At 40.6% G+C, this 15,366-nt stretch overlaps 1 protein-coding gene across 2 annotated transcripts; it reads left to right on the top strand.

Annotated features, from left to right (window-relative positions):
• The first annotated feature begins 9 nt into the window (after positions 1 to 9).
• Positions 10 to 6,697, top strand: ATP23 (ATP23 metallopeptidase and ATP synthase assembly factor homolog). 2 transcript variants are annotated; one of them, XM_045032735.1, is made up of 6 exons: positions 10 to 266; positions 2,263 to 2,308; positions 2,412 to 2,493; positions 3,434 to 3,571; positions 5,429 to 5,512; positions 6,152 to 6,697. In XM_045032735.1, exons 1-6 carry the CDS (start codon positions 89 to 91, stop codon positions 6,353 to 6,355), a joined length of 732 nt encoding a protein of 243 aa, XP_044888670.1. In that variant the 5' UTR covers positions 10 to 88; the 3' UTR covers positions 6,356 to 6,697. The 2 variants fall into 2 exon arrangements, with proteins under 2 accessions (XP_044888670.1, XP_044888679.1); XM_045032744.1 differs by lacking the exon at positions 10 to 266 and adding an exon at positions 635 to 711.
• The last annotated feature ends 8,669 nt before the right edge of the window (positions 6,698 to 15,366 follow it).

Raw genomic sequence — 15,366 nt, forward strand, 5'->3', positions numbered from 1 at the left:
GCGGGGCCGGGGTTGACCTCTGCCCGGGAACGGTCGCTGCCGGGGGCATGTCTCGAGCCGGCCTGTGAGCGCCCGGGGAGCCGGGACCATGGACCGGAGCGAGCCGCGGCCGCCGCCGCAGGAGGTGGCCGAGGGGGAGGATTTCGGTTACCGGCTCTTCCCGGAGCGGCGCAGCGAGGCCAAGCCGCAGCGCAGCTTCCTGTACACCAGCCTCTTCACCTTCCACCACAAGTGCCAGCTGATGCTGAAGATCGCCCTGGACACAAGTAGGCACCGCGGGGGGCGCCCGGGCCCTGTGGCCGCGGCGGGGTCGGCTCTGAGCGCGGGGTTCCCGGGGCCCGCCAGGCCGGGGGCGCAGAGCTTCTCCTCCGGGGCCGGGTGTAATTTGCTGCCCGTAGCAGTTACCGATATTAAACTGCTCTCTGGCCTAACCGCCCCGGGACAGGGGTAGCGAACTGTAGCCAGTAGCACTTACTGATCTGTGAGGTGGTTCCTATTTGCTGACTTGTCCTAACCTGAGACTGGTGTGGGATGGAGGCAGAGTCTTCAGCTTCCAAGCGACCCCGCCTGGTGTACATAAGTATCAATTGCTTCTTTACAGAGTGAGGTCATTTAAACATCATTTATTTTGCAGCTTCATTTACTGTGCTAACAAAACATAGCAACTGCAATACTAGAAACACAGACGTCATTGCTAAAACTACTTAGCAAGTACGTATACTTATTTTCAATGAGTATTTGTTATTAAAATATACATTAAATATCACCGTGACAAGCATCTGCACAATAACTAAGGTAAATGATGAAGTGCTAAGATCGGTGGGCAAACTTTTAAGCCCAAGGACCACATCTGGGTATGGAAATTGTATGGCGGGCCATGAATGCTCACAAAATTGGGGTTGGGGTGCAGGAGGGGTGAGGGCTCTGGCTGGTTTGAGGGCTCTGGGGCGGGGGCAGCGAGGCCTCGGTGTGCCGGGAGGGGGGACGTTCACTGCCAGTGGCTCTCCGTCCCTGCTGCTTCTGGCGGATGCACAGCTAGGCAGCTCTGCAAGCAGGCATGTGCCACACTGCCTCTGTCTGCAGGCGCTGCCCCCCACAGCTCCCATTGGCCACAGTTCCCGGCCAATGGGCTGGAAGCCACAGAGTTAGCACTCGGGGATGGGGGACAGAGGCAGCCTGCCTGCAGAGCCGTCTGGCCGTGCTTCCGCCAGCAACAGCTGGAGTGGGGAACTGCTTGCGAGGAACTGCCAGAGGTGAGTGTCCCCCATCCGGCACCCTGCGCCCCAACTCCCTGCCCCAAACTTCCTCTGCCCCACAGTCCTTTCCATGCCCCAGCCCCCTGCTGGCCCCACACCAACTGCACTATAAATTGGACTTTCAGTGCAGATCAGAAATGCTGGTTTATAGAGCTGGCTGGCTTGTGAAGTGCTTGATAAAAGAGCTTTTACTGTACTGATCTTGGCAGTGCAGTGGGCGGAGATGGGACATTTGGAGTTTTTTGGCATCTGTAAAGATGTAGGAATTGGTGTAATTGTGAGTAACTCGATGTTTCTGTTAAAGTGATAACCTCTTAAAAGCTTCTTCATTGTTCTTGGGCTTTTGTCTGGCTATGTAACATTCCTTGTTCATCTTCCATATCTGCACTAATTCTGGCTAAATAAATTAAGAAAATAACCTTCCAGAAGTGGCTGCTATATGTTCTTTTTACCCAGAAGGCCTTTTTCTGTAGATTGAGGGCATATGCTAACTCTACACTTAGGCTCCGTTATTATACACTGAGGCTGGGTGTACACCACAAGTGCTACAGCTCTGTAGTATAGACACTTACTACAGTATCGGAAAGGGACTTTTCTCATTGTCGTAGTAAATCCACCTCTCTGAGAGGCCACAGCTAGGTCGACCAAAGTTTTTAGCATAATGTCAGGCCAGACCTCCACCTAAGTTCTGTACAGGACTCAGAAGTACTGGCCTCTATACAAGCATTTGCTATTTAAATAATATCTGTGTGCTCTGCATAAAATTGAATGTCATTTTTTTTTAGTAATCTGAATTGGGACAATTGTAAATTGACTTTTTCATCCAGTGCTTTTTTCAAAGAAAGTCACAATGCACTTAGCTTAAGATGCAGTGTTACTTTATCACCATATAATTATTAATTGCATAAATCTCACTTTGTAATTTATCTTATATAATAAATAACCGAACTTTACTTGCTGTACAAAACTTTGTGTAGAGAAATTGATTGCAGCACTGTTTTTCTAGGTCCGTATGCTCAACTTCTTCTTGATGCTATGAAGCAGTCTGGCTGGTAGGTCAACCTCTGACTTCTGTGTTCTATATTGACTTCTACAGTGATCCTTAGCAATCTTATTTAAAACTTGCCTCTAACTTCATACTTCTTGACCTTTCAGCACTGTTTATAAAGATCGGCACTTTGCCTGTGAAGACTGTGATGGGTGTGTCAGTGGAGGTTTTGATTCTGCAACATCACAGGTGGGCATTGATTTTTGACTGTCTTAATAGCCTATAAAGTGAAAAAGGAGATTGCAAGAACATGTATTTATAATCAGAATCAGATATTTAAATAGCGTTGGAAGTTTTATTTAAATCCATGAAAGAAAGTTATCCTTAAAATCTGGTAGAACCATGCTTGTGCTTAGATACTGATGCTTTGTAAAGTGCTTTGAGCTCTGCTAATGAAAAGCAGTATGTAAGAGTTATTATTTGGAGATAACACCATTAATATTAGTACACCGCAGGTTGAAGTGATGGTTAATGGAGAAAAATAGTGGGATCCTCAGTGATGCAGATGACCTGCCTGGGATCTTTGAGGGATTATAGGATAAATATAAAATGAAAGAATTAGGGTTAGCTTAAATTTGTTTAAGAAAATATGAGTTAAAGATTCCTTTAAGTCGAAAAAAAGGGCTTCGTTGTGTGGACGGGTCCAGGCTTAAATCGAGGTAACGCTGCTAAATTTGACTTAAAATCGTAGTGTAGACCAGGCCTTAGTCTTGCTTTCAGTACAGGGGACTGGATTAGATAACCTACTGAGGTCTCTTCCAGTCCTACGTGTGTATGATTCAATGATTATGGCTCTAAGAGCCCCTGGGTTTAGGCCATTTGTAAGTATCTTGATCAAATGCTTGTAAAATGTTTTTTGTTGTTGTTGTTGTTTTACTATGGGGATATAGTATAGGTCTTATTAGTTAGGCTTTTAGGCATGTTTAGAGCAATTGTATAAATACCATTTGACCTTTGAATTTAATAAAGGAATTATGGTTAAGTTAGTGTTGTAGTGGTTGCCTGCATAAATAATTCCAACAGATAAGGAGAAATTGAAAGCCAGTAATACTGTTCAAAGCTAGTATACTCTTGCAATGAAAATTCCTTTAGAAGAAAGTTAAAGACTTCCTATATTTTTGTTCTACAGATTGTTCTATGCCAGAACAATATTCATCAACAATCCCATATGAACCGAGTAGTTACACATGAACTGATTCATGCTTTTGATCACTGTCGTGCACATGTTGACTGGTTCAGCAATGTCAAACATTTAGCCTGTTCAGAGGTAAGTCAATGTGCTTGTCACACATGAGTACGCTTCTTTCTTGAGTCCGAGTGTTACTTACTGGTGGTTATTAGAGGTTTTGGTGCTAAGCCAAACATTCTGTTCTGTCCAGACATAATTCAGTATAACTCCCTTCTTCATCCCTTTTTTGTTCTTTTGTTTGTTCATTCTAGAGACCAGATTTGTTCAAAGTACAAGTTGAAATACTATGTTTTGGAGTTTAACAAACAAATGTAATACATAATACGTATTTATCTGCTTCTGATACGTAATTAAGTGAGCATTATCATGTTTCAATAGCTACAGAATAAAAGTGTATAGATAGTACAGTATTTATAAAGTTCCTTTTTCTACAAATATTGATATTTTGCATAATCTTCATAGTAGTATATTAGAGTTCAAAGGTAAGGTTATTAACAAAAGTGACTCTTCCTGTAAAAATATGTACATATTATTTCATTGACTATAGCCTTAATAATCATAAACCTCTGTTCATGACACTCTAATCCTTTCCTGGAGAGTAGTTATTACCAGATCATTATTGAGTGGCACATAGTTGCTTGTGTAGCAAGGAGAACTTGATAGATTATGAAACGAAACTAAGCTACTTACACAGGTTACTAATAGTTCATTTTGGAATATGAACTAGAATTATGTGAAGTATATTTCCATGTAAATGTCATCTTTGTAATTTTGAAAAAGTAGAAAATTTCCTCACTGTAACAAAAAAAAATTATTCTATGCCAATAAAGATAATGTAAATATATAGAGTTAAATGGTGTCTGTGTCATTTTAGCTTAAAACGTTTAGGAATACTTTCCAAGAAATGTAAAGAATGATATCTGGAGTTGATAGCAGAAACTTACAGGTTTCATTGTAAAAACTGCAGATACATTACAGCAGATCACTGAAACGAATTTGCTACAAAAAGGTCGGATTTTATAAAAGTACATAAAATTGTATATCATACAAGATTTAACATAAGATTGGGCTCTTGCTTTTTTGGGAATTGCTTGTTTGTACTTTTTGGCCCATTTTTTGTGTCCAAACAACTTTTGCCCTTTCAATCTTTTTTTTAAATTCACCATTACAAATACTAGCTTTTTCCTCTTGTGAAACAATGATTTGGTTTTTTTTCTACACTTGATTTTCATAATTTTTTTTTTTTTAATTTAAACTACTAGAGCATCGTTTCCCATCACAGAAGGTAGGCTATACCAAGGAAGTCCCAGACTAGTCTGGCGGAGGGAGAGAAAGTGCGAGGAAGAGAACATCAAGGGCTAGAGAAATGTGCATGACTCTACGTCTGCACTTCTCTTAATGCAGCTGTGTTCCTGCTACTGTGGAAGATGCAGCAGGTGGTTCTTTGAAAGCCACTTGCCTGCCTTCCGTGCTCTTACAGCAGCCCCTAATGCAGATGGCAACACGAGCATCTCACAGGGTTTTCAAGTTTAAGCAGTGCCTCACAGATCTAATTTTTTCTTCTCTACTCCCTGATCACTCATTTCAGCTGCAAGAGCATGTTTGACTTGGCCCCCCGGAGTCACCAGTGGATATTCCGTCCAGAACAATATGTAGCCTTGTATAGAATTTAGTGGTGGTGGTGGGGTTACTATGAAAAGAAAAAAGCAAAAAAGTACAGGAGAGAGCAAAATCAGGGGAAAAGATGGTGGTCAATGAACCATGCCCTGGCATAGCTAACACCAAGAGGGCAAAGAAGAGTTCAGTCTTCCCCAGTTCAGCACAATGAGGGAGAATCCATGAGAAAAATACTGGAAACTACTTCATTATATTATGAATTACTGTAATGCTCTGACTTTTCCATTTATTTTCTGTGGTCTTTTGTTTTCATGATAGATTCGAGCTGCTAATCTCAGTGGAGACTGCTCACTCATAAATGAAATGACCAGATTTAAATTTGGATTAAAACAGCACCATCAGGTAAAGAAGACTGTGCCTTGTAGATAATGCTGACTTATGTTAAGGAACAGTACAGTATGGCTTTGGACTTTATTATTGTAGTCCATCAAGCAATACACCACCTCCTATTAAATTCCTAGCCACAATCTTACCACAGGAAAACGAGTAGATGACTGGAAATCATTTTAATCTTTATATTGTCCACCTACCCATCCACCCATTCATATCTGACTTTCCCCTCCCACTCCCCCAAACCCACATTTTCCCCTCCAGCTCCCTCATCTTCAGTCCTTTTCTTCTCTGCCTCTCTTAGCTTCCCCTTCAAGCCATCCCTACATCTCTGTTTGTCTAAGTTGCCTCCATATGACTGCCCCACACTCCCCAACTCCCCACCCACCTCCATCAGATCACCCCTGTATTTGAGGTGTTGGCTGTCATTCTTGTCAATTTCATGGTTCCATCTGGAAAGCTGGAGTGAGTGGAAGACTCCCGCTGGGAGCTGAGAGCCATGGGGCGCCCTGAGCTCCTAGTGGTGAGCCAAGAGCGCAGGGAGCTGAGAGCCCAGATAGGGAGCCGATAGCTGGTGGGGGGCAAAACAGTTTATAACTTGACCTTAAATCCTCAATCGTAACTACAATTTTTTCCCCCCATTTCTTTTAGACCTGTGTACGAGACAGAGCCATTCGCTCCATTTTGGCTGTTAGAAAAGTTAGCAAAGAAACAGCAGAAGAAGCTGTGGATGGAGTTTTTGACTCCTGTTTCAATGATCATGAACCATTCGGAAGAGTCCCACACAGTAAATCAGATGCCAAGTATGCTTACAGAAACTTTCAGAACCGGGATCGATATTATGCAAATTTGTAAAGGTGACTGTTAATCATTAGCAGTGCTGTCACACTGAAAACATAGCACATATCCCTGGTGCTGATGGAGAGAGGAAATTCTGGCAAATAAACTACAGTTTTGTATGGAAAGCTTACACAAAAGCCAAGTTCCCCTGATGAGTTAGAAATAATCTGAGTAAATGAACAAGAGCTGTAAACCATGTATTTCCTCGCCTGTTTTTCAATGTTTCTTTTGACATATCAAATTTTTAATCCACACATTTCAATTCTTGTGTAAATCTGCTCAGTCCAATTAAGAATGTTTCAAAATGTCTTTTCTCTTTACTGAATAAAGTGATCTAAGATGTTCAGATTTTTACAAATTGTGTTGTGTAGCTATGTCTGCATATAATACTGAAAATTGAGCATTCCTTTTTTCAAAGTGGGTACCTAAAGTCAGGATCTTAAATCCACATATGGGCACTTAAGGCTAGGTCCACAAAGGGATTTAGGTGCTTAACTGCTGCTTCAGGTGCCTAAGTCCAATATTTAGATCCTCAAAACCTCTGCTTAGGCACCTAAATTTTTGCTGGTAGGCAGCAGTGCCCATGCTCAAATTTTGACACTCAACACCTAAGCCCTGTCAGGATTCACAAAGTAGGCATTCCCCTGCCTCACTCACTGATGCAGTGGTAGTGCTCAGAGGCCACCTTGCATACCAGATTGGGCTCCATACAAAACACAGCTGGTAGTGGTGGTGTGATTCCATCAGGCACCAGGACACCTAGTTAAGTGTTGCAACACTGAGCCTACGTCTCCTTTGTGAATCTTCCCTTTAGGGCTTGTCTACACGGTACATTAGTGTAGAACCAGCAAACATGTAAATTCTAGTATGCACCAGCATGTTGCACACGAACAGTCTGTTTGGACTCTGCTGTGTGCACTATAAGGTACCAAGAGCACATTGACAGAGTCCCACTTGAAACATGACTGTCAACACGCAGCAGGGTCCATATGCGTCAGTTAGTGCACAACTTGTGCATGCTAGAATTTACACTCTAGCTGGTGGGCAATAATGTACTATGTAGACAAACCCTTAGACTCCTTTGAAGATCCAAGCCCTAAATAAATGACTAGATTTTTCAAATGAGCACAAAAGCTCCCACTGAAGTCAAGGGGAGCTTCTAGGCATTCAGTTTTTGAACATTTAACCATGTATTTATCTTAAGTTTAGGGACCCACTTCTAAAAATCTTAGCCAGTCTGTTTTATGCTGTTAGTGGTTGTTTAAAAATAGTGACTTTTTTCTTTTAAATTTTTTAAAGAGAGACAATGAGATACTTTCATCTCAGGTGACTACTTACAAATATACAGTTATGGCCCTTCTCCCATGCAGAGTGCTCCATGCCGTGACTTGTGGGGCTCTTCTCAGATGTAGGAGTCTATCTGCCCATATTAAATTACTGAATCGCAACCTAAAGGTTGGTCCTACACTTAAAACTTATGGCATAACTATGTCAGTCAGGGGTGTGAAAAACCCCACACCCCCTAGAGACATAGCTATGCCAGCACAACCACCCGTGTAGACACTGCAATGCCAACAAAAGATAGCTATGCCAACAGAAACAAACAACATTTGGGGACAAGATGTTCCTGGACCAACAGAAAAACTCCCGTCACTGTATGCTTCTTCTACACTAGGGGGCTCTGGTGCCATAGTTGTGCTGCCACAGTCTCTGCATTGTAGGGTACGTCTATACTACCCGCCAATCCGGCGGGTAGTGATTGATCTATTGGGGATCGACTTATCGCATCTAGTGTAGACGTGATAAAATCGATCCCCGATCGCTCTGCTGTTGACTCCAGAACTCCACCATGGCGAGAGGCGGAAGCAGAGTCGACGGGGGAGTGGCGTCAGTCGACTCGCCGCCGTCCTCACTGCCAGGTAAATCGACCTAAGATACACCGACTAGCGTAGCTGAAGTTGCATATCTTCGGTCGACACCCCCTTCCCCAGTGTAGACCCAGCTGTAGACATAACTATGCCTTAAGTCACAAACAGCATTATGTAAAGGGTGTCAGAAAGATAAGGTATAAAACAAATCTTAAGTAAACTGATTACCTGTACTGCTGTTCTTAGGATTATTTGAATTTCAATTAATTAACTAAAGAAAAACCAACTGAACAGTTTTTATAGAGTTTTATTAACTATCCTTAACAACATCAACTAATAGCATGAATATAAGGTAAAAATAGTAATGGACTATGATTTTACTAACACTGGCTAGAAAATTGATTAATGCAATAACCATCCAGGTTTTCAGAATCAACACAATGAAAAACAATGATAATCACTGTCTTGGGAAGGTGACTTTGTTTAGATTTTGACTCAGTCCCTTTTGACTTTTGGCAATTGGTTATCAACTGGGAGGTGTTACCACAGAGGAACCACCACCCAAAGTTAAAACAAGACAATTTGGTCAATTACTTGCACACCACTCACCTCCACTCCCCAGGTCTCCTTCCTAACAGATCTATAGTAGTCAGCTCTTAACCTGCTTCCACATAAATTATATTAGCACCAGGATCTTATTAACACTCCTAACTAACAAACTCCTACTTTCATATGTGATCTCCTTTTACATTTGTATACACTTAGAACTTGAAAGCCAGTTTGAAATCATTAACTGAAGTTAGGCTTGGCTGAATTCAATTTTTTTTTTAATTTTGATGGATAACATGCTTGCTAAGCATTTTTTTTTATTTTTATCCATTTAAATTTTAACAGCTGTAGGAAATTGGGTTAATTTTTTTTCTATTTTTATTTAAATTTTCACAATTGCAGAAAATTGTGGGTGGGTCATGCTTATTTAGTGATTTTGAGATTTAAAAAATTAAAGCTTTGTAACAATTAAAACAAATGTCCACATCATATGACAAAACTTACAAAGTAAATAGTCTTAAATCAAACTAATCATTTCAAGCAGTTTTCTTTCTTTGCCTTTCTGTAAATTTCAGTCATCAGTGGAAATAGTTTGTGCAAGTATGATGAAATCAACATTTATTGACATTTACCAATACAAGTCTATTTTTTCCAAAGCTAACAATAATAGACACATGCAGACTCACAAGTTAGCAACAGTAACTTGTTCAATTTCAAAGCTAATTTACAACTATTTTGATTTGAACCTATTACAAAACAAGAACACATACTAAGGCTTTGTCTACATTACACAGCTTTTAGCAATATGGCTGCGTCACCACTGCCGTGCCACTAAAAGTTGTGCAGTGTAGCTGCTGTTTGTCCGCTCTCCTGCTGACAAAAAACTTCCACCCCCAACGACCAGCGTTTGTGTTGTTGGCAGCGCTCCCGCTGACTACACACTGTTCACACTGGCACTTGTGGCAAAACTTTTGTCTTTCAGGGTAACACCTGTTTTGTTGTTCAATTGCCAGTGTAGACAAAGCCTAACTCTGTGACAGTCTTGAAAGACACACACAAGCATGGACATGCCCTTACTAATTAAGTACCCAGTTTCAGGAAGTAGTCAATTGAGTGATTTGGGTTGTCACCAAGAGAAAGTGTGTGTTACTTATCAACAGATCTTTGCTCAGCTGTCTGTTTTCAGCTCAGTCACTATTCACAGCAGAAGTTGATGCTGCAAATACAGGCAGAGCAAAGAATGGACATGACTATAGTCTTCTTCTGATGTGCTAGCAGGCAGTCTGAATTCCTGGAAAATAAAAGAGTTGAATGTGCCTATCCAAGATAGCCGATGACATCAAATACATAAGTGGCCAGCTCAGTCTTAATATCATAAACATGTTTGATCGCAAATATTACCCTTGCTTCTTCACTTTAAACTCACTATGAATGCAGCCTGCTTCTTTCCTTAACAGGATTGCCCAAGAGGTAAACCCTGTCATTGAAGTTTGCAATATTTTGCCCCAAGCTGTATCACTTGTAGCCAACTTCCATTTTAAAACATACAACTTTTATTTAATCACAATAGTTGATTCAATATGGTTCCCTATTCCCCCTCCCCACTATTTTATCTGGCAATATAATATAGTATCTTAATATTTGATAGCTATATTCCAATTCATTATTTCACACATGGGGAAAAGGAAGTCTCTTTAGCTGTTTCAACAGTACACTTGTGAAAGGCTGCTGAAACTATGAGTTTCCTTAGGCTATTTGGAAAGTGAAGAAGGCTTTTTAGAAAAGACAGGACAGAGAGCACAGAGAATAAATTTTTTTTTATTCTCTGTGCTCTCTGTCCTGTCTTTTCTAAAAAGCCTTGATGCTACCACAGTTCTTAAGTAATAATAACTCTCAATTTTGGGGCCTTAATCATTAGAAGGGGTTGTTGTATTTACTCCTTTTGGGCCACTGGCTGATCTTGATCTGTTAGGAGTCCTGGTCTTCATCCTGGCTTTCAAGTCCTGTGTGGGATAAGCTCAGACTACTTAAGGCCTCAATTCAGGAAAGCACCAGTGGGAGTCAAGCATATGTTTAAGTGCTGTCCTGAATCAGGGCTTGAAAGATCACTTCTCTGTACCAGCACAGCTAGTGACACTATTGCTTGATAGTAGGAGATTCATGAGCAGCAGCTACAGAATTTTCGCAGGATCTGGACCTAGGCATGGAACTCTCTGCCTCAAGAGGTGAGAGAGACCACAGGCTTCACAGTGTTTAAAACTAAATTGAAAACATCTCTGCAAACTAGTTTTCTTGCAGTAGGTATGACACACAGAGTAATAACCTCTTAAATTTAAAAATAGCATTTTTTTTCAACCAGAAGAGAGATGCCATCACTGTAGTCTATGTGGACCATCATACCTTGGGCTTGATTCCCTGCTGCCTTCCAATCAGTTTAGTCATTTACACTTATGCAAAGTACATCTCTACCTCGATATAACGCGACCCGATATAACACAAATTATATAACGTGGTAAAGCAGTGCTCCGAGAGGCGGGGCTGCGCACTCCAGTGGATCAAAGCAAGTTCGATATAACACGGTTGCATCTATAACGCTTTAAGATTTTTTGGCTCCTGAGGACAGCGTTATATCGAGGTAGAGGTGTAGAGGTCTTAGTAGTGTTTATGCCTGTTTTGCACGCGTTTCATAGATGTAAAAGACTATACAGCAGCAAGGCAGTGAAGAATCAGTCTCCAGTTTGATGTAGGATGCAAGGCTATTGACCAGTTGGTCAAATGTGTTCTCCACAGAAAACTCTTCAGATGAACTGCTAAGAATCAAATCTGTGCTACAGATCCCAATTCACTTCAAATTAGAAAGCTCACCATTAATCATCCAGTGAATCACTTATGGACTAATTCTACAACTTTTACATTGAGTAACATTCACTTGTGTGAGTAGTCCCATCAACTCAGTGGGACTACTCCCACAAGTAAGTATTAGTGTGAGAACAGGTTGCAATAATAAGCATTTAGAGAAGACAGCAACTTCACCAGTTAGCAGAAGCAGGTTCTATACCATACAGGCTTTAAAAAAAACAAACAAACAAAAAAACCTCAGCAACAAAGCATTTGGAAGGCAGGATTCAGAGTCTGTGGGCCACAGACATGGTCAGTGCTGTCCCAGAGGAACAATGGAGCAGGTTAAAATGGCATTGGAATGTCAAAAGATTGTATTTAAGTTTTTTGTTCTGTACAAGTGTGATGAGAAGCTGCCCCACATTCTCAAAGGCAGCATACGTGGTTAGTGGGTAACATTGCTGCTGGGGTTGCCCATTGATGCAGTCCTTTCACGGCCGCATCCTAACTCTCTTGGAGACGGTATCATCTAGTCCAAGGCTCCCCAAAACCTGTGTTTTCAATAATTTTTCAGAATTTCATGTGGAGAGCTACTAATCTTATTTTCTTGGAGTAATTCTATCAGTGACTTGCTGTTGCATAGCCACAGGTTGCATAGTGGCTGAATATCCAGCAGAATAAAATGGTTAAAGAAGGGACATAATACCTATACTCCTATGGAGAAAATTACACATTGAATTCTAAGCTTTTCTTCTTTGATGTAATCTAACTAGACCTTCTGCATTTTCTAAAATCCCCCATGGATCACAGATGCCTTGGAACAGCATAATCTTGTGTGTTAATACTCCCTTAACCTTTGCTTCTTTTTCAAATCCCCATTTTACTCAGTGTGATGTGATGCTGCATTTTTCATAATGCATGTAACATGTATTCATTCCAGTAATTCCTCCCCTTCCTTTTACACCTTATTGAACATAGTTCTGTTGTGATAAGTATATTTTAATATTGCACTTTGACAGCAACATACATTGTTTTGAGTGTCTACTGCTGTATTCTGATGGCGGGCTGGTACAGGGGAAGCTGTAGAACCTATTTAGAAATGCAGAAACAATGACAGACAGATATACAAACTGCTTGTTTGATTTTATTTAGCATTTTTTGTGGCTGAACAATGTAAAGCATTAAGACAGGGGTCGGCAACCTTTCAGAAGTGGTGTGCCGAGTCTTCATCTATTCACTCTAATTTAAGGTTTTGCGTGCCCGTAATACATTTTAAACTTTTTAGAAGGTCTCTTTCTGTAAGTCTATAATATATAACTAAACTATTGTTGTATGTAAAGTAAATAATGTTTTTAAAATGTTTAAGAAGCTTCATTTAAAATTAAATTAAAATGCAGAGCCGCCCAGACCAGTGGCCAGGACCCAGGCAGTGTGAAAATCAGCTCGCGTGCCGCCTTTGGCACACGTGCCATAGGTTGCCCACCCCTGCATTAAGAGGTAAAGTATTCCAGAGATACAGCTGAAAGTGACACTTGGGAATAAAATAGTACAAAGTACAGGAAGGAACACTTATTAAAAAATAATCAGTGAGAATTTACATAACAAGGTAAAGTGATGCTAGCCTAAGCTACTGATAAATTCCTGTTACGCCAAATCAGACTCAAAATATAATGACAAAATATGCACTGCAAAGTCATTGAAAAGCAATTAGAAGACTGGGGCTTTTTGCTAGTCCCTGAAAAGACGAGGGACAGTAATTATACAGAAACTTTATACACTCTGTTTATCAATTCAAGCAATCATTTCATTGCTTTAGGTGCAATTTTAATCTGCATCATTTTTTCTCAGCAAAACACAGAGATGATTAAAAAGACAATAAAACTCATTGCAAATCTGAAATATTAAGGCAATCAACTAAACAGCAGAGGGAGCTGGAGTACCACTGATCCGCACAGGCAGATGGAATTAGATTGGCAAAGAAGATATGTAGTTCATTGTGCAATTCCATTTTTATTTAAATCTCTATTTTAATCAAATTTACATAACTCTAATGTTAAAATAGATGAGAAATTAAACACATTTCCCTTACATTGTTCAGCGCCTATATGGTTCAAAATGGAATATTTACTTTCCCTGAATCATGTGGAGGGTGCAAATGGAATATATTTTGCCATCTGTAGCATTTTAGAGCGTGAATGTGTTTGAGGGGGCAGTGAAAGAAGTAGGGGAATTGCTGGGATGGGAATTGCAGGACGAAACCCTCTGGTTACAAAAATCTGTTGCTGAGAATTACTAATTTATGAGTTCACGTCACATTTTACTTAATCCCTTATTCATCCTGACTAAAAAGCAATTACATTATTTCTGTTTCCTCTTATTTTTGAATGATTCAGGATTTTGGGATAAAAAAAGTTTCAAGCATATACAGATTTTATTAGGACTAAACTCCATGTAAAGGCATATGAACCTCCTACATCTCTGTCCTGAGGAAACAGGCATTCTTCTTTTTGAGACACACCTGCACATGCTATTTCATTCATTCACTTGCTAGGTGAACAAAAACAAATAAAGGATGTCTTGAGAGAGTATTTGTTCAAATAGCCAGGGGTCTAAAGAATAATTTTGTGAGCAGTTTTGTGTTGCTTTGTAAAGACGGAGTGATAGCTCTGACCTATAGCTCACTGAAATTTCTCTTGCAAAAATGCATTACTGGAGGGTTGCATGGGGACATGTCAGAGATACCATAAGAAGGTGTGGGGGGGTCCCCAAAATTATTTTGTAGAAGAGAGTAACTGCAAGTGTAAGTAACATAAGTCAATTGCAAACAAAAAAAATACTAAAAGAGATTTTTTTTAAAAAGACACTTGTATATTAATGGCAGTGTTTGTTCAAGGGGACTGTGTGTTCCCACAGTCCTTTATTGCAGTTTGGTAAGTTACCTGAGGTTACTCAAGGTTAAAAGATTTGATTATGTCTGGTCCTGTGAGAACCACAATGGAAGCAGGGCACACATGGTGCCTCCCCACCTAATGAACCCAGGCAGAAACTAAGCACACATTGCCCTTCCCTGAGTGCAAGGATTGCTTCAAGCTAGAGTTGCTGCTGGCACTAGCTTTCCCAGGGAGTGGTTGGGGATATACCCTCCTGCACTGGCCAGCACAGCTGGTTCTGTGCAAATGTTGATGGTGGGAAATGCATAAGGTCATCAGAAGCTCCTGCTTGCTGGGGGGTGTTTTAGTTCCAAGCTCTCTCTACTTCATCTGTGACCTGAATCCACATTACATGCTCCTTTCTACCTGCCTCACTGTGGTTGGATTTTAATTTTCCTCACTTTGGACTTCAGGATCTTCTTGACTAGTTTTTTTTTTTTTAATAATCCCCCTTTCTGAAATTTAGTGTCACAGTGCTAGTTTTTTATATGATTTCCTTCTTCGCATCTGGATGTGTGAAATGTAAGTATATTGTGGTCATTCTTACCTAGTGGCTCAACTACAATTATTTTTAAACCAACTCCTGTGTGTTAATTAGGACTAAGCAGAGACTAGCTTCTCTTCTACAGCTAGCTGACCCAGAAAGTAATCATTTAAAGTGTCAAGAAATTGCTTCTCTAAACCTTGTCCCATGTTGATGTTTGACTAATTTAGATGTGAATAGAGAGAGAAGGGGGTGAGGTAATATCTTTCACTGGACCAACTCCTGTTGGTGAGAGAGACAAACCAATAAAAGGTATCACCTCATCCACCTTGTCTCTGTAATATCCCAGGACCAACA

The sequence above is a fragment of the Mauremys mutica genome, chromosome 1 (assembly GCF_020497125.1).
Source record: "Mauremys mutica isolate MM-2020 ecotype Southern chromosome 1, ASM2049712v1, whole genome shotgun sequence".
Taxonomy (NCBI): Eukaryota; Metazoa; Chordata; order Testudines; family Geoemydidae; genus Mauremys; species Mauremys mutica.

Coding starts and splice junctions, on each gene's coding strand:
- ATP23 (XM_045032735.1), top strand. CDS start 89: ATGGACCGGAGCGAGCCGCGGCCGCCGCCGCAGGAGGTGGCCGAGGGG. Junction 2,494..3,433: donor TTGATTCTGCAACATCACAG/GTGGGCATTGAT, acceptor TTTGTTCTACAG/ATTGTTCTATGCCAGAACAA. Junction 5,513..6,151: donor GATTAAAACAGCACCATCAG/GTAAAGAAGACT, acceptor CATTTCTTTTAG/ACCTGTGTACGAGACAGAGC.